This window comes from Cydia amplana, chromosome 11 (genome assembly GCF_948474715.1).
Source record: "Cydia amplana chromosome 11, ilCydAmpl1.1, whole genome shotgun sequence".
NCBI lineage: Eukaryota > Metazoa > Arthropoda > Insecta > Lepidoptera > Tortricidae > Cydia > Cydia amplana.
The window spans coordinates 8,096,182-8,116,555 of NC_086079.1; the positions used below are offsets into that span (position 1 = coordinate 8,096,182).

Genomic DNA, 20,374 nt, shown 5'->3' on the forward strand with positions numbered 1-20,374 from the left:
GAGCGCAAGATAGACCGAAACCGTAAAAATAAATAATCGTATGCCATTTCGGCATATCACCAATATTAAACATTAGAAAATAGTTACCTATATTAACTCACATTTATAGACGGGTCTAACGCGAAATTTATTCAATTAATTTTATTTAACGACGTTTCGACACAGGTTTCACTGGTCATGGTCGCGGCTAACTGATGTCCCAGCAAAATGTCAAAACAGAGATTTGTGCATTTTGTGTTTTTTCGGGTAGTTGCACAAATCTCTGTTTTGACATTTTGCTGGGACATCAGTTAGCCGCGACCATGACCAGTGAAACCTGTGTCGAAACGTCGGTAAATAAAGGTAATTGAATAAATTTCGCGTTAGACCCGTCTATAAATGTGAGTTAATATGTGTTCAAAACGCGAAGGTTTTAAATATTATAATTACCTATACATAGTTCCATAATAGGTTCACTTCTTCTTCCATAGTTTATGTTTCTGCTCTGTTTTCAGTTTGTCTTGCGCTCCACAGCGATTGTTATCTGGGAGTAGGGTTTGCAATCCGGATCCGAAATGTATGGCATTATCCGGATCTGGATCCGGATCCGCGGATATTCCCATACATTTCGGATCCGTCGTGCAAACCCTATCTGGGAGCCGTGGTCGCGGTGAGAAGACACGAAGGGAAGTCGCGGGCCGTTAGCCGAGCCCCACGTCCAGGCACATCATCACCATGAAGCCCGCGATGCAGCCCCACGTTGCCAGCTTGCCGTTGCCTCTGTCCACAGAATACATCAGTTGGCAATTTTCTTTAGCGATCTTTACACAGGATTTTAATGAACGGAAATGGGAGTTACAGTACCGGCCAGTAAAAAATATCTATCAATCTCTGGAGTAGCAATTACTCCTATATACGGCTAGCTCTTACAGACAAATAAAAACCTTCCGTTTTTAATCAAAGCTTGGATGAGAAGACCCTTCATATCACAAAAATATTTCAGGAGTTTTCAAATGTCGGCCGAATAAGTATATAATAAAATATGTAGAGCTTTATAATTAATGTCAACAGCGGGAAATGATTAGAAGCTATTAAAATACATAAAACGTAATTTAAACCGGATTGTGGGATAGCCTTAGTTTTGTGTAGAAGGATGCCTTGTTTTCCCAAAGGGAGGGTTAAATCATTTTAAAAATTCCATCAAACTGTGCACTTAACGGTTAAGTTTTACTAATGGACCCTAACGACTTAATCAAAATTTTAGTATCGTGAAATGTCGCCTGTTAAATCATAGGATGTCATGAGCATGAGGAATCATAGTATGATTGACACCTGGCCTGCTAGCATGAGTTGCGTTCTCGCGCGCGGCACCATACAACTTGCGCGACTTCAGGTATAGACGCGCGCGCGAGAACGCAACTCATGCTAGACGGTCTGATCCATACGCCACCAAGTACAGTTGGATTAAAATAATGACATGTTCCTTTAAACTCAATACGAGGAATCCACTGATAAAACGACATTTCAAGCGAACGCACACGCATAGAATTATGCTTGTAGATTTATGGTTAAAAGGCTCATAGTATGTACGCGAAATATACAATGAGGACCGTTATAAAATGCCCGTATAGTCCGAGCCATTGAGAAATAAACGAGCAAACGATATTTGAATACCAACGAGCCAGCAAAATTACGATACGGAAAGCGGCGTTATTCTCGGACGTGCATTTGACGTGTCATACTGATACCGAAACCGAATTGGTTTCATATGCTTGCATATTCTAAGTACGTTTTGGAATGCAGAGCCAATTTGACTCGAAAAACAAACAGAAAGTGGCATGGCTATTATATTTTAAATATTAGTTAGTTTTCGATCTGGATCTGGCCATTACGATCTGGCTGAACTGTCAAATTTTGAAAGACATGTCACAGTTGCAGTTTGGCCGTGTCACACTTGGCGTAAAAACTCTATCACTATCACTTTATAATTAATTGGGCACAATACATGTGTGCAAATCTCGTACCTACGTATCTACACATCTACATCTGCGTATCTACATTTTTTTCAAACGAGCAGACGAATCGCTTGATGGTAAGCAATTAGCGTCGCCCATGGACATGTAATATCACTATCTACTAACGTCCTTTCGTGCGTAAGTAGTTCTAGTATCAGTGTAGTCACAGTAATATTATAAATACTGTGCTTGAGTTAGCTTGAAGACCGTTAAACCCGCAACACCAGAGGGGTTGCTAGTGCGTTGCCGGAATTTAAGATGGGAGTACCCTCTTTTCACTTGATATTATATTAGTGTTGAATCGATGTTTCTGAATAAGGTGCAAGGACGCCGACGGCCCGGCGGCGGCGCTTGCGGCTCACGCGTCCGGATTTAGAGAAACAATAGTCATTGATAGCTGGCCGGAATCCGATAAGTGGAAATATGGCCGATTAAAATAATTCCTCGTAGTCGGGAGTTTAACGGCTGTTCGACAACCTTTATTGAATTATAAACAATTTCTCTTGACCTTTTATGGTTAATTGGATATTGGATGTAGGTAATTTATCATGATAGTACTTATTAGATAACCGGATATTAGGTATTAAACTAAATTAAATAATAAATAGGTAGGTACTCGTATATAAATAGCCAAAACAAATTTTGCTATTCTGATAATTTATCTACTTATTACAAAATCTGAAAAGAGAGCCTAGGTAAAATGGCAAAAAATAAATCCGGTTGCAATATTGTTCGCATAAACAGCTTTGAGAAAAGTTGTCGATAAAGAAACACTTCAAAATATTTGTGTACTCTTTTCCGTTTGCAGCCGTTCCAGCAAAATCAATAAAGCGTCTTGTTTTAATACAAAATCGATAGAAAATATATAAATTCGGGGAAACGAGTATTTGTGAAGCCTATGTTGAACCCCTGGCGAATACGCCTGCCTAGGAGTTTATTTCGGTAATTCATGCATTGATGTCATGAGTTTTTCGACATATTTTCCTCAAATATTCGTACCTATTGAATATCCTTCGTTGGTAAAGAAAAAAAAACCAAACGATAGTCATTTCGCGAAAATATCCCCAAGTCAATTGTCATCATTACCAAAATTAAAATTCCACAAGACTAAATCTTATCGTGTAACGTTTGCAAGTATGGTAGAAAGAAACGTTATAAAAGCTCATGACAGAATTTAAGAGATGTCTAAATCGTTCGTAAACCAGTTTAGCGGACATTAAAGCACAAACAAGACAAATAATTCAGGCAAGTATAGGTCCACATAACGCAAACGACGTCGCGCCCCATTAAGAAACGCATAACGCTTGCAGAAATTGTTTCTCCGTAGTTTTGTGTATTGGATAATATTCCAATCAACGAAGTTTTTTATTGTGTAGTAATTCTTCCGTTAATGTTATGTTTTATGTTATCCTAGGACGATAAGCAACCAGTAAACGGGTGTACTAGAGTCATTCTCGCGCCCACAGGCTTAATAAAAAGTTATAGCGATACGCAACCGACATAACGGCAGCAATAATCATAGGCCACTTGTCCTATGTGTTCAAGGTAGGATTTTTCAAGCTGAAGTTTGTCACAACTCGCAATACTCTCGTTGAAATGAGGAAAATTGAGAAAGTATTTAAGTTTGTTCGCTATGAACACTATTCTTTATTATATAGTTGAGAGGGTCTAAATTATAAATTGCACTAAAAAGACGCACAAACATTAAAACAATTACAAATAGCATATAAACTAGCAACAAATACCGGAAATTTTAGAAATCTTGTACCTTATCGTCAATTTAACGTGTCAATCCATGATCCTGACAAATTACTTGGCACGCACACGAACGCCCAGTTAGACACAATAAAATTATGTCCACAGGTAAACTGCGTTCGTAACGCTTCTTAATACCCAGTTAATAGGAATAAAAAAATCTTATGATTTTGAAATTTTCACGAATAGTAATTAGTAATGTTATACACAATTCCCTCTACCATAGTCGATAAAAACGAATACCTAAATGTAAAATACATACATCTCAAATAATATCAAGTACATAGTTCACACCTCCGTTGACCGGAGTACGTTTAGTTGTTACATCCGCCTTGTAACACGGCACGGGCGACGCCGGATTCCGATCACGTCCCCCGGGAAACCCCAACAAGACATGATTCGCACCTAAATATAATCTGACATCATGAAAACGCACGGAATGCCGACGCGCAATTGAAGCTGACGTGAAATTAAATTGGGTGTTAAGGAACCTTTTCTAAGCGGTGACGGAAGATCATGAATATCCAAATTCTTGATAGTCGTATAGCATTATTTCCAGAAAAACTGTTTGAACCGATCGACTTCAATTTTACGGCACGGCTTTTAATTTAGATACCAAGAGTTTAAAATAAATAAATACAGTTGTGTGCAATATAATAGCAGTCAATAGGAAAATGAAAATTAGGGGAAAACTATAACTTTACATCAATTATATTTGATATTTTCTTATAATTCTTCTGCATTACTTGACATTGTTTCAAGATTAGCTCTAGCCTTAACTTAAATAATATTGGAAGTAAAAAAAAATATCATGGTAATCGGCTTTTTTACTACCTCGCGGAAATTCTTATAAAAAAGTAACAACCTACGAAAAAAATACAATTGTGTAATATTATTGTAGGTAACTTAGTATTTTGCCTATTATTTCCAATCAAAGCTTTACATTCAAACCTATGTCAGCCAGAAAAAAATAAACTTTTCTATAAGACGATCTTTTTTTACTTCCAATATTATTTAAGTAAAGGTTACAGTTAATTTTGAAACAATGTCAAGTAATGCATAAGAATTATAAAAAAGATCCCATATAATTGATCTAAAGTTATAGTTTTCCCCTAATTTTCATTTTACTATTGACTGCTTGTTTAAGTAGATTCAAAAAGTTTATGACAATCTTCATCACAGCTATTATATTGCACACAACTGTAAATGTCTGATATTATTTAAATTCTATCTACATATATATCTATTCCCCTGTCGACTACCAAAACCAAACCTAAACGGACTTCATACAATGATGCATAAAATAATCAACCGATAAAATGAAAAATGCTTATAATCATACACTACAACTGGGCAGAAGGGCAGTCTAATAGACCTAATATCAGCGGGTCATCTGACACCCCATTTCTGGGGGTGTGAGGAGGCCATTTCAGGGCGGGGCCCTTTTTGGCTGCGTCTGTCGCGGGCTGTGAAGACAGCTCGGCTTGTTGTTGCCAACTGTATATCTGTCTGCTCTGTCAATCTGTGTGCTCCTCGGAGGCTTTGGTTGGCCATCATGGCTTGGAGGTGATGTTGGCCAATCTGCGGCTTTCGACCTAATAGTAGGTATATCTTCCTCTTAGCGCTTTCCTGATTGCACCTCAAAGAAGCCCGGGGTCCGCTCAGTTGTCTATATATTGGTTGATTTATCGTACTTAATTAAATACCAGGGGCGTGGCGTCCATCTAACTGCCATCGGGCACGGTTTGCTTGGTTTTCTCACGATATTATCCTTAACTGAAAATTTGCTAGGAAAATGTTTGTACTATTAGGTAACTAGTATAGAAAGTTCTTCAAATACGATCTCCTGTTGCACCTATTGGTTGAACTTCTGTCTACAATAGTCGTTTTTTTTTCAGTTATGTAAAATAATTTTAAAAACTGTCATTACTTTTGTGTGTTTTGTGTACTTTAAGAAAATCCTCTAGAAACGGTGGTACTGGTGGTAGTAAGCATTCTTCAATATTCCATCTTGCTGAAAATTGCTCTGAAGTCTTAATTAGCATTTGCTTATTTACTAATTTTGCAAATATGTAACTGTTAAATTTCAGAACTTGTTTACCTCCTGAGCAGTTCTGTGTTTACAAACAGATTATATTATAGCACAGAATAAGTAATTGATTATAGTATAATATAATATGTTGATTGCCAGCACAGGTCATCTCGTCGCTTTCTATTGTTTAAGTCTATCAAAATTATAGTGCCACTTGGATTTGACGAAAATATTCAGAATTATTCAGGTATGATTTGGTAAGATCGACATGTACATATTGCGATTGTTTCAGGTTCCCGCCCTAAGGGTAGTAAGCGGGGGTGAGTGCCGCGCTGGAGGTAGGTCAGGGAGCGAAGCCGCCGCGCCGGATTCCCAGACGGTGACGTAAGCCACAGACAAACTAGAGCGGCGTCACCGGCCCCATCCGCGTAATTTCATATATTTATTATTGACAGTGGCGAGACGGTGACAAGCCCACGCTGAAGCTGCAAGCGAGGCTGCGGCCGCCCTGAGCGCCACTGCAAATAGACGCGACGCGACGCGCCGCGCAGACATTGCTTTATATTGGGATTATAGTTGACATTTCATTGAAATAACTAACTGGAAATTATTGTAGCTTTGTTGATGTTTGGGTGGGATGTCTGGCGGAAATAGGTTGATAAGTCGAGAAAGAGACTAACGTGAAATTAACAAATCAGTTTTTTGTTTACACATTTTGCGTTTTAAGACATAATATTCGTACCTATTCAATTCAATTAATTCGATTAAGAGCAATTATCATTCATCCTCGCTTTGTCCCGGCTCGTTTGCCTCTGCCCATTAGAGCCTGGGGTCCGCTTGGCATTAAGAATAATTGTCATTGAAATAAATGAAATATTTTGTACAATTTATTTATCCGTAGTAGGTATTGAGACATTTTCAGCATTTTTAGCTATGGAGTTGTTTTTATTAAATTTTTCAATATGAGAAATTGCAGTACCTAAGCATTGCAATAATATGTACCTACATAATCTAGGGAATAAGAGCGTAAGCACTTACACGTACCTAGAAAAGATATTTTATTAGTTAAATATCAATACCTGTCATAGACAAACACAAACAAATACTAAGTACCTAGTAAAAAGCTTTCTCGCTATTCGACCTTTAAAGTATGTGACCCGCTTTACATAATGTTCAACACGTGGTCATGTTCCGGAACATTGTCCACAGACTGTTGACCGTACATGCTCCACAGTGCAGCGGCAGGCGCCATTGCATTCCAAGCCGTGCCACAGAATAAGTAATATGTAGTATTATCATACAGAACGGCCACGCACCGCCCCGCCCCGACTCGCATTACCTCGCCCCGCGACTGGCCGCGACATGAATCTGGCGGACTTCTGGCGTCCTCTCAGTAAAGCGACTTATCCAATATACACAATGACGCGTGTACAGACGTGCCGCGCACACATATAAACGCAAATGAGTTTTGATGTATAGCGTGTCCGCCCTGTGGCCGTGATAAGAATGAGAGATAACGGTGTTGTAGTTAAACATTTCGAGTGTGTTATCAAATCGAGTGCAGTTGCCGCGGGTTGACACGCATGGGAACGAGAGTGCGAGATTCCTCTTAAGCTGAAACTTTAAATATTTTGCTTCTAGATAAAATTATCTTTATAGTTACCGTTAAGCACGCAGATAAAGATTTTATGACTTGTTTCCAGTTATTTTATTACAAATGGCAACCTCGGACATGTTGAGTCTCACGCTATGAAAATAGGGGTAGATTAACGTTTGGAAACCTAAAGAATACAATCAGATTCTACTACATCGATAGGTGACGGGAATTCTAAGCCGCAACAGTGGTTTATATTATAACCACACACACATATATTCAGGGTGGCCCATTTAGATCGGTCAGTATGGGAAAATCTGAAACTAAAAGACATACGACGATCTCTTCTTAGGAACCATGTCATCGATTTTAGTAACAAGAAAAACTGCATTCATACATTTAAAAAAAATGTATGTAAAATGTATTGAAAAAAAAATGGTGATAATTTCGAAAACTTACTAAAATAAATTAATGGATATGAAAACAATGCAGTTTATTCATTTCAGACATCATGTTTCATAGTAACATTTACTGCTTAAGACCCACACAATCGATATCTCAATAGAAATCGTTTTAGTTTTATTTTTCAAAATGTTCGGGGTTTGATTCCCGAGCTGATTACACATTTTTTTTAAATTGTATGAATGCAGTTTTTCTTGTTACTAAAATCGATGACATGGTTCCTAAGAAGAGATCGTGGTATGTCTTTTAGTTTCAGATTTTCCCATACTGACCGATCTAAATGGGCCACCCTGTATATATATACGAGTACTAACATAATATCCTATTAACTATATTCTATTCTATATAGGCCATTGTAGTAAGTTTCATGTACTTGTATTAAACGCGAATCAAAGTAACCAAGGAACACCTTTAAACGTCACACTTTTATGAAATTATGACGTATTAATAACAGTTGCACTGCGTGTGCTACCAAAATCGTTGCAGATTTACCTTGTTCTAACTCTAGCTGGCAAATTCGATCAGGACCATGGGTCATATCGTCACTTTATGTCTCGTCATGAGTAAGGACAATGATAAACTAAAAAGACTCCTATGAATGTTAGCAGCAGGAGCCTGTATTGTGGTGCGACGGCCGTGTGGTCACAGCCTAGCCGTCGCGCCGGCCAGGGTGTGAGACGGCGCGCCGCTATTTCTGTCGGTGTATTTGCGTGCCATTCCGCCGCCACAACACCGCCGCTGCACTATTGTCTCGTTTATTACGAAAATTGCTCTTTAACAAGCTATGCCACGCTCAATTAATATGAAGAAAAGCCGAGGAAATTTCAGTTGACACGACACTAAAGTGGAGTGTCAGATGTAAGCTACCGTATAATAAGCTTCCCGAGCGGCGGCATCTAGTAGGAGTACCTTTGTTTATTTATGATAAACAATCATCATGTTTTATAACAATGTTAATCGGGCTAAGTGATGCGCGCGCGTGCTTCGCGTAGGCGTGTCAGGTGGTCGCACACGCATCTACACTCTCTCTAATTAATTTAGCTTTACACGCGGTACACTTTAACCGTAATTGATAAAGATAAACAAGGTGTTCCTTGCACATTGCTATATTTATATGGTAATCAGTCGGCTTAGCGTAGACATCTGTCCTTCGGCGACGCGTCAAGTCAAGATAACAAATAATTTGTACGTTAGGAAGCGGATATGACAATGCGAATCCTGAGCTGCTTGCGAGGATACATCAACAATTAGTCAATCAGGGTGTACTGGTATCGAGGGGCCGAGACCGGTCGCGGACAATGCTCGAGATGGACAATAACCGTCGGCAAGGGGAAGTGTAACCAAGACGCAGTACCCACGGTCTTCACACGCTAACGAACTGCGTTCCCGTCCGATCCCGATATGTCGAATATGGAACAATTACTTTCTTGATTGTTCGCGACCCTCGTCAATCCAATTATGACAGCAGCCGAAGGCGGCCAATCACAACGTCAGCAACCAATACAGCTTATTGTTAGTTCATGTGACATAGACAAGCTAGAACGGTATGCTTCTATCAATCAACATAATTCCCTTATCACAAGAGCTGAAACACCAGCAAGGACCTCGAAAGAAATAACACAGTAACGCATTTAGATATTTATGTACCTAATGACTAATGTTATTCTATTCAAAGCAATTATTCACGAAGCAAAACAAAGTTAAAGGAAACTCGTGTCAGTCTAAAACTTCGATGAATAAGATAAGCATCTTGAACACATTCATTGGGTGAATCGGGCGCTTGGAGACGATGAGTACCGCCGATGACACAGTTAACCTAACCATTTGTAAACCTTATTACAAGATGTTAAGGTCTTCTAATGGATATCTTTGCGTGTCATCGTTTGATCACGGGAGCAATAAAGGGTAACGTTATCGGCACCGGAACCGGGATTAAGGGCCGGGCCGTCTGAGAGGGGCACACAAAACTCGTCCTCAAGCTTTGTGGGTCAATCCCAAGGACACAGCTATTAGTTCACAGTTTAGTCTCTTTGGGGGAATAATTGGTACTTTAGAATTTTTTATTGAGATCTTGGTAGCTTTGGTAGGAATTTGTTAGTGTAAAGTTGGTACTAATAATAGTATAAAATAAAGTCTAGCAAATTTATGATGTTTACGCAAATATATAACACTTTTTTTTCGAGGAATTCAAGTAAACGTATTAGGTACTAGCTGTTGCCCGCGACTTCGTACGCGTGGATTTGTGAATTGGTGGTTATATATTCTACATTAGCTTAGAACATTGTGCAGCAAGTGATTGCGGTAGGACGGTTAATCATTTGTTAATTATTAATATTATACAACGCATAAGACTTTGTCTTTCACAACCTACGAAGTTTCAAGCCCCTAACTGAATAAAATTGTCCTCGATATAATCCCTCTAAACCCCCTTAGAAGATTTTCATGTCCTCTATTTAATAAAACCTACTACCTAACTACCTATTTACGAAGTTTGAAGTTCCTAGCTTTAAATAAAATTTGAACCCTATACAAACTTTCAACCCCTTTTTAATCATTTTAGGGGATGATTTTTTAAAAGCTGAAATTATTTTTCTTGTATTCTAATAATATGCCTTTATACAACGATTCAAGTCCCGCACTCAAAAAAATGTTTGGCATCCAAACAAATTTTCAACCCCTTTTTCACCACCTCGGGGGATGAATTATCAAAATCTCTGAAATTAGTTTTCTTCTCTTTTGATAAAATACATTTTTACGAAGTTTCAAGTTTGTAGCTTTAAATAAAATTTGAACCCTATACAAACTTTCAACCCCCTGTTTTAACCCTGTTAGAGGATGAATTTTACAAAACGCTAAAATAACTTTTCCTGTCTTCTAATAATATCCTCAAATAGAAAGATTCAAGTCACGCGTTCGAAAAAATGTTTGATATCCATACAAACTTCCAACCCCTTTTTCACCACCTTAGGGGATGAATTTTCAAAAACGCTGAAATTGGTTTTCTTGTATCTTACTTTAATACCTTTTTGCAAAGTTTCAAGTTCCTAGCTTAAAATAAAATTTGCACCCTAAGACGAACTTTCATCCTCTTTTATCCCCCTTAGGGGTTGAATTTCCAAAAACGTAGCAATTACTTTTTTTTGTAATCGGCTATTATGCCTTTCTAAGAAGTTTCAAAGCATTTGTAATGGATTAAAACTTTCAACCCCTTTTTAACCCTGTTGGGGGATGAACTTTACAAAACGCTGAAATTATTTTTCCTGTATTTTCGCGTTCGAAAAAATGTTTGATATCCATACAAACTTTCAACCCCCTTTTTACCACCTTAGGGGATGATAATTCAAAAACGCTGAAATTAGTTTTCTTGTATTTTAATAACATATATTTTTACGAAGTTTCAAGTTCCTAACTTAAAATAAAATTTGAACTCCATACAAACTTTCAACCCCCTTTTAACCCTGTTAGGGGATGAATTTTACAAAACGCTGAAACAACTTTTCCTGTCTTCTAATAATATCCCAAAATACAAAGATTCAAGTCCCGCACTCTCAAAAATATTTGATCTCCGTACAAACTTTCAACCCCGTTTTTACCACCTCGGCGGATGAAGTTTTAAAAACGCTGAAATTAGTTTTCTTGTTTTTTTAATTAATTACCGTTTTACGAAGTTTTAAGGTCCTAGCTTAAAATAAAATTTGCACCCAGGACAAAGTTTCATCCCCTTTTTTACCCCCTTAGGGGTTGAATTACCTGAAACGTCGCAAGTCCTGTTTTTTGTCATCGGCTATTATGTCTTTCTAAGAAGTTTCAAAGCATTTGTAATGGATTCAAACTATCAACCCCTTTTTAACCCTGTTAGGGAATGAATTTTCAAAAACGCTGAAATTACTTTTCCCGTCTTATAATAATATCCCCATATACAAAGTTTCAAGTCCAACACTCACAAAAATATTTGATCTCCATACAAACTTTCAACCCCTTTTTCACCACCTTGGGGGATGAATTTTCAAAAACGCTGAAATTACTTTTCCCGTCTTATAATAATATCCCCATATACGAAGTTTCAAGTCCAACACTCTCAAAAATATTTGATCTCCATACAAACTTTCAACCCCTTTTTCACCACCTTGGGGGATGAATTTTCGAAAACGCAGAAATTAGTTTTCTTGTTTTTTAATTTAGTACCTTTTTACGAAGTTTCAAGGTCCTAGCTTAAAATAAAATTTGCACCCCAGGACAAAGTTTCATCCCCTTTTTTACCCCCTTAGGGGTTGAATTACCTGAAACGTCGCAAGTCCTGTTTTTTGTCATCGGCTATTATGTCTTTCTAAGAAGTTTCAAAGCATTTGTAATGGATTCAAACTATCAACCCCTTTTTAACCCTGTTAGGGGATGAATTTTCAAAAACGCTGAATTTACTTTTCCCGTCTTATAATAATATCCCCATATACAAAGTTTCAAGTCCAACACTCACAAAAATATTTGATCTCCATACAAACTTTCAACCCCTTTTTCACCACCTTGGGGGATGAATTTTCAAAAACGCTGAAATTACTTTTCCCGTCTTATAATAATATCCCCATATACAAAGTTTCAAGTCCAACACTCTCAAAAATATTTGATCTCCATACAAACTTTCAACCCCTTTTTCACCACCTTGGGGGATGAATTTTCGAAAACGCAGAAATTAGTTTTCTTGTTTTTTAATTTAGTACCTTTTTACGAAGTTTCAAGGTCCTAGCTTAAAATAAAATTTGCACCCCAGGACAAAGTTTCATCCCCTTTTTTACCACCTTAGGGGTTGAATTACCTAAAACGTCGCAATTCCTTTTTTTTGTCATCGGCTATTATGTCTTTCTAAGAAGTTTCAAAGCATTTGTAATGGGTTCAAACTTCCAACCCCTTTTTAACCCTGTTAGGGGATGAATTTTCAAAAACGCTGAAATTACTTTTCCCGTCTTATAATAATATCTCCATATACAAAGTTTCAAGTCCAACACTCCCAAAAATATTTGATATCCATACAAACTTTCAACCCCTTTTTCACCACCTTGGGGGATGAATTTTCGAAAACGTAGAAATTAGTTTTCTTGTTTTTTAATATAGTACATTTTTACAAAGTTTCAAATTCCTAGCTTAAAATAAAACTTGCACCCCATACAACCTTTCATCCCCTTTTTAACCCCCTTAGGGGTTGAATTTTCCAAAATCGCTTCTTATCTCTTGTACACTTTATAAATTCAACCTAGTGTGCAAATTTCAACTTTCTAGCTTTTGTAGTTTCGGCTCTGCGTTGATGAATCAGTCAGTCAGTCAGTCAGTCAGTCAGTCAGGACACTTGCATTTATATATATAGATAAATAAATCTAAAAAATAACTACCTAAGGTTACGTCAAAAGACAGCTAAACTTACCACTTGAAGATTTTGAAAATTCGGCGTCGTACCTAGTCGTTCGAAAACTCACCAAAGATGACTTGCTTAGCAAGAGAATTCTGTGTGCTCAACATACAGCGCCCTTACGAGGATCTAGTTGGTTGGTAGGTGCACATACATATTCATAAGAGTGTCATCGGACACTTGCCGGCGTTCACACAGTTGAAAACATTAGAACCTTTGATATGAGTGTGGATATTTACATAGGTACCAGTAAAAACTTCAAGGATACCGTTGGGAAAGGAAAATTTACGCTCCAGCAAAACCAGCAATACAAGAAAAAACTTATTTCGAGGCGTTGGCTAGTGTAAGGCCCGAGTGGACGCTCGAAGCGGAGCGTTCGGCGGGGCGTGCAGCGTGGCGTCGGGCCCACAAGTAATTTGAGCAGCGTGCACTAAGGCCGCTACTATACGTTTGCATTTGTTTAACATGCACGTCGCACGCCCTGGCCCGCTGGACGCCCAACTCGAGCGTCCACTCAGGCCTTACACTTAGCATGCAAAACACCAGTACAATCAATACCAGCCAGTGTAGGTGAATGCTGTATATGAAACACTACTCACGAGGCGTTGGCTTCGGGGATGATATCGTCGGCGACGACGTATATCATCGCGCCGGCGGCGAAGGCCAGCGCGTAGGGCAGTGCGGGCTCCGCTGCCGCCACCGCTACAGCACCGAGCACGCCGAACACTGGCTCCACCATGCCGGACAACTGGCCATACCTGAACAACAAAATATACATAGAATTAACTAAGTAGCTCTCTAAATAAGAGCGCAATGGATGACCCCTACATGAAAGCTCCTGGTGCGCGATTGTAAGATTTGTAAGGGACGATCGATAAAGCCTGCCACTCACAACATGGCGGCACGATATCGTCAATAAAGTATCGACGCAGAAGAACAAGTACGAGTACATAACACTATATTTTGAATTGTTGTTTTTTATGCTTGGTAATTAAGATTTAACTATGTAATAAGTTTTTAAGTAAGTATCATTTCATACAATTTACAGGAATGACTTACAAAATGTTAAATATACCGAAAGGTCACATTTTCTTACTACGGTCTACTACGTTGTGTTAGTTAGTACCTGCTCTACGAAATTCATGTGGATTGTGGGCGTTCCATTTGTTATATGGAGCCATAGAACGTTTCATGAACGAGTCCGGAAAATCTAACCAAATTGTAACATTTTTTAAAAGTAAAATCATTTATATTAATTTATTCATGTATTGTGCATTACCGGTAATACACTAAACGAATATTTAACACGGAAAGTTACAGGATTACCGATTTCAGGGTGTTTAACTATAAACATATATGTTTACTGGCGCGCGGCGTCGGCGTGGAACATTAAAGGGCCCCGTATCCAAAATACTGATCGCGGAGTCAAGTATCAGTGTGTTGTTAATTTTCACGTATGCGGGGTGGAGGGGTGAGGCGCGGTGCGATGCCGAAAGAGGCCGCTAACGAATTGTTTTGGTGAAAGTGCGGGCCGGTGCCGCGACCACATTCCGACGGACTGGTCGTGGGGCCGCCTCTGTGGGAAACGCCGCCAGGGCCACCCCACACGACGATGCAGCTCAAACCTAATCTCCTCTCGAACCAACCATCTTAACTTTCCTTTTAAGAGACGCGCGGTAGCCACACAAGCATTGCCCCAACACTTCAGGTCATTTTTCAGGGAGTCAAACGAAAGCATCGGTTTGGTACAAATACGTTCAAACAGGAAGCAGATAAGATTATAGATTGTTGTTATTGATAAGGATTTTACATCACATTACATTATCAACCAAAATTTGCTAAAGTTGTAAGGAAATAAAGCTCGAATATTGTGACATTGCAGCAAGCCGATACAAAAGGGGAGAATGTCCGCGAGAAAGTTTTGAAAGTCGTTGTGTAAGGATACGATAACAAGCGTATGGACAAATTTAATAAGCGTTAGGTAACTTTCAGTTAGTGTATGTCTAGTCAAGTGCTAGTTAGGACGAACGACATTACTTAATAACTGCGATGATATTTCCCACGGTTTTCATGAGACGCCAATATTTATTTTGATTTATTACTTTATTTGTCTACACGCCGTGCATACTTACATCTTTTACTCATACCAAGAGATTAATTATTGAAAAGCGGTAGGATAAAACCGATGGGAGCTAAGTAGTTAGTCGTTGTATTGCTACTTATAATATACCACTGCTGAAATGTTCTTAGGTTACACCGCCTGAAAATATCGTGGGCTAGCCGGGCTAGTTTCATTTATTGTTCGTCTATTAATCCGCACCCAAATTTTTTCGTTTATTGGTTTGTATGATTATCTTATTTTTTGTTTGTTGCTTATTATTATTATTTGGTATAAATTTGACAATATTTAGTGATATTTTAAAGTGAAAATAACATGAAATTTCAAATAAATATACCTATATATCTAATCTAATCTTTCGGCAACCAATAAAACGATTAGGTACCTACGGGCTGCGGAAAGTTGTTGAAAATATTGAAAATAATTATTCTTATACACTTTGAATTGTTTTCGCTCCTAACACATAACGTTGAGCATTTTCATTTCATATTTTCCTTATTGGTAAGATAAAATACTAGTGTTTAACGCATCATAGTTGTGTCTCGTGCTTAGAAAGTAACGCAACTATTACATTGAAACACTTCAGTTTGCCTGTCCTTCAAATACAACAACTAAAGTATGGGTGGCAACTTGTATTCGTTAGCTCAGCGGAGCCATAAGGGTCGGGTAGCCGACCGCCGTGCGACGTGATGCTATGCCCTTACGCTATCGCATGCATAATTCACAAGCGGCGAAAGCAGCAATTTGCGACAATATCCACCGATTCGCAGAACCGTTTGACTGTTGAGCCGCCGCGCAAGCAGGATGCGTGTGACACGGATGAATTTGAATAAAAGCTTCGTAAGTAATACGTTTCGTTAAGTCGTTTGAAAATAAGAAATGAATATTGGACCTTATTTCAAGGGATTAGCGGTGACAATACTATGAGTAACAACTGCAAAAATAACGACAGTAAACATAGGTTCTGACGGCAAATATTTTGAAACATAACGGTTAATACCCTACTTGAGAATTAATATCACAACGGTCGACTCTACCAATGTATCATTCTAAGCAATACGCACGTGGTCTAGTGTGGCTTTTAAATTAGACGATTCCATCTTATACCAAGTACCTACCATCCGCTAACTAACCTAATACTATTAGCCACGCTTCTGCTTTCCATCTCCTTTATAAGTAGGTAATCATTAACTTAATTATAACAATTGACATTTTGAAATCTTGCCACTACAGAAGTAGGTATATGTGTATGTGCATTGCCGTCCCTTCAAAGACCTTGTAATACATACATATACTTAAAACTGCCTCCTTTCTTCTTTACAACTTTCTTTTGAACATAGGTACTGTACAAAAACGTCTTGACAATAGATACCTTGTTTAAAACATTGATCCCGCTTCTATCTAGATGGAGACTGTACTAACATGAAAATCTACAATACCTACTCGTACTACAACTAACATTTAGTCGTTTAAGACATTGAACAAACGTCTACCTACATATTTAGCTTGTATCCACCCACTGCCGAGTACAAATACCCTCTTTCCTAAATACTACTTTCCTCGGCCCTGTGCTAATCTCATTCAGTATTCACTTGACGTTTGGCAGATATCATCTGATCTATCAAGTCCATGGTCGTCCACGTCGGCCTTTTTGTCCACCTTAACCACCATTCAGTAAGCGGTCTTGTCAGTCAGCATCCATATAGAAGCGGACGCAACTGCCATCCTTGAATACTTTTCCAAATACAGATACATATCTCAACTCAACAGTTTGCGTTTTAAAAGTATGCGTAAAAGTCTTATTGTTCCACATATAGAGACATAACTCCTTTGGTTAGTATATATATTAGAGAATGCTAGATAATTTTGACGCGTAGTCTGATCCGCTACTTTTGATGCTGACCATCTCCCATCGTTCCGTCTCGCCAAGTGTCCTGCCCACCTCCGCTTCAACTGTGCTACGTTGGGTCAATGAATAGAGACATTATCCCTGGCTCTGGCTGGCTTTTATTTAGGTACATTACACGCGATCTCGCTTCGACACAGTTGATGGCTCTATTACCCCATCCGTTTACGACAACTTGAATAAGAAATTATCGCATTTCGTTATTCTGTGGTTTCCAAACTCCGTGCTATCGTAATGATGATCAGACTATGGCGATGTTGTATATATGAAATAAACATCAGATACTATTAGTATTTCCAGTTATCTCACTGAGTATATTAGACGCCTCGCCAATGGAAATTAGGTTCCATTACCTATCCTTAACTTTCGGAAAAGAAGAGATAACTTTTGCATCTATGAGGTCCACAGAACAAAGAGAAATCTCAGAATTAAAGATGACAGAAAGTGTTGAATACATTTATATACTCGTATGTAGAATATGTCAAATCCATATTTATTGTTAGAGCGATAACGTTTTAGCAAACACCTTAGGTAAGTAATGCGTTCATATATGACTATTAAGATAATTCCGACGCTCACAAGAACAAAGAACCTAGCGAGAGCCTCAGATTGTGACGTAGGTATGTACGACTTCACAAAATTCTTGATCATAAGTCGTCATCGTTCAAAATTGCAGGCCGATCAAATACCTAGTCTACGAGGGCGTTTGAGAAACGCGGGGCTACGGCGCAATTCACACCGCAAACCGGCCGCGATTGCGCAGATCAGCGCCATCAAGGCTGGCAGCGCCTTCCGCGACCGCTTCTTCGGGGTCCGACGACGCCGGCGTCGTTCTCTCGATTTAATTATTCGGCTCCGAAGGCCGATCGCCTGCGGCAGGCAGCGGGCGGTACGCTGCGACTGGTTGGACGGGTGCGCTGTGCGCTGCGTCCGGAAGAACGCGCAGACAGCGCGCCGCCGACTGATCGCAACGCGCACCAGACTCCGCGGCACCGCAGCGACACCGCATATCGGAATCACGCAACACACAATTTCGAAATAGACGACTTTCTCGGGTCCAGTTAGCACCGCATACTTGACCACACAGAGTTAACAGTGGCGGGAGCGGGTCGCGGGTGCTGCGCTGAGCGCCGAGCCGCTGGCGCGTCCGCCGCCGCACAGTCTTGAAAGATGCGTTGCAACATTAAATGAAAACATGACGACCGACTTTATATATTTAAACACGTCGTAGACGTCGTTAAAAATGTAGCGAAACAACCTAAAATTAAACGACAGTTTTAGATTTCGTATTATGTGATTATACAACGAATCGACTATCAAGGAGCCTCATAGGAGTTTGCGTGAAGCCATGCTCTATATGAGTCATGTGCGCGGTGAGAAATGTTTGCTAGACGCATTGTCTACAACAATGGATCACCACACTACTTGATCTCATTATGTCATATAATGAAACAAAAAATGAGTTTGGACTCTACGCCCCAACAAATAGCGTGAATCTCATTACTGGCAGTGTCTGCGCCCGATTCTATTAGAAATATGTTCAATACATGTTTGTTATAGAGATATCACGTCGATAATTTAATATTAATTTCAAGAGCGAGAAGTAATAAGTCAATTAAGTCAGTGAATGTTATTAGCATTTTATTGGGAATAAATTATTTATTAGGAAAGCATTCATTTTTTTTAACTTGATAAAAACATTCTTAAAACCACATTTTAGTAACACTATACTCTACCAAGATCTGAATATGATTGTTATTTTTCTTGCACAAGCAGGCCATTGGAGCAGATATTTTATTCAGGCATAGTAATGGCTGCATCAATGATGCATAAGCCGTAGATCCGAAACAAATACGAAATTCATTTGAAATGTAATTATGGCATACTGCACTCCTGTATAATTAATTGCCATACAAATATTTATGGGTGAACAGGGATAACTTCAAGATAAAGACATCATCGGCCATTTAATTTAAATAAATGTAAAAAAATGCAATCCTTTATTTATACATAAATTTATCTATGGGTCGATTCACGAGGGTTAGCGAGTATTTTTATATTTTTTGTTATATTTTGGTTTTTTATAAAATAAATTTGACAGTTTGGTACAAATCTTGCGCTGACTCTCGTGAGTCTATATATACCTACGTTGAAACTAACCTAGTACCTTATGTTTTTGTTGCTATATTTTGTAGACTGCAATTTATATAATAAGGAAACTGCAGGTCTTATTGTAAGAAATATTATAGTAATCTTGTTTGTAAACAACTGTTTGTTTCTTAAATAAAAAAATAAATAAAATCCCTCATACATATACTGAAATCGGTCAATTTTACAAACACACAACATATATATGTATGTATATTCAGCTTTATTAGCATTATACATTAAAACCCTTACCTTTTTTTCAGGCAGTCAAATAAAAAAACAACCCTGAATACCTACCACCTCAGTTCCTTCACATTCACAGCTATTCGAGCTGTTAAATACGATTGTACTTATGTAGGTACTGGCCCGCCCGCCCAATCATGTAATGTGTACAACACCACGCCTAACGTTGGGCGGGCCGCTATCGCAAATGGCAACGGAATAAGGAAAATAGGAGGCTCAGTCCTTTTCTATAGTACAAGCAATCAAAAGACAACAATATTAATGGTTTTAGTTAGCTTAAATCCGCATGGAATCCAATCATTAGTGAGAATGATTTATATATTTCGATGTTTGTTACGCAATCGCTCGACTTGAAGGATGTCGATGAATATATTGGCACTTGCACGCAAATACATATTTATAAACTAGATTAATACATAGGATAGCGAAACGGTATTAGTGAAATGGGGGGCGGAAAATTATATGAAAGTGTGATCGTTTGAGAGTTAACAGGGAAATTAAAATTAGGTACTGTAAAACAAACACGTGACAGTTGTGATACCCTTAGGGTTGCAAGAGTCCATAAGCTATTGTAACTACTTATCATTTTGTGGGCTGTAAGCTTGTTTTCCAAAATACAGAACATGATCAATGGTGATAGCCGTTATAAGCTCTTTTTTTAGTTCGTGACCAGATGAAAACGACTGACAGACTCACCAAAGAGTTGGGTTGTTCGATGGTGGC

General features: G+C 38.6%; 1 protein-coding gene across 1 annotated transcript in view; it reads right to left on the reverse strand.

The window, feature by feature from the left end:
* Positions 1-474: 474 nt before the first annotated feature.
* Positions 475-20,374, reverse strand: part of LOC134652421 (zinc transporter ZIP11-like) — a 61,047-nt gene continuing 41,147 nt past the window's right edge. Inside the window, exons 3-5 of the mRNA XM_063507609.1 lie at positions 13,835-13,993; positions 629-759; positions 475-520 (exon numbers count right to left, since the gene is read on the reverse strand). Coding sequence (XP_063363679.1) covers positions 681-759; positions 13,835-13,993 — 238 coding nt within the window. The 3' untranslated portion in view covers positions 475-520; positions 629-680. The remainder of the gene's footprint in view (positions 521-628; positions 760-13,834; positions 13,994-20,374) is intronic.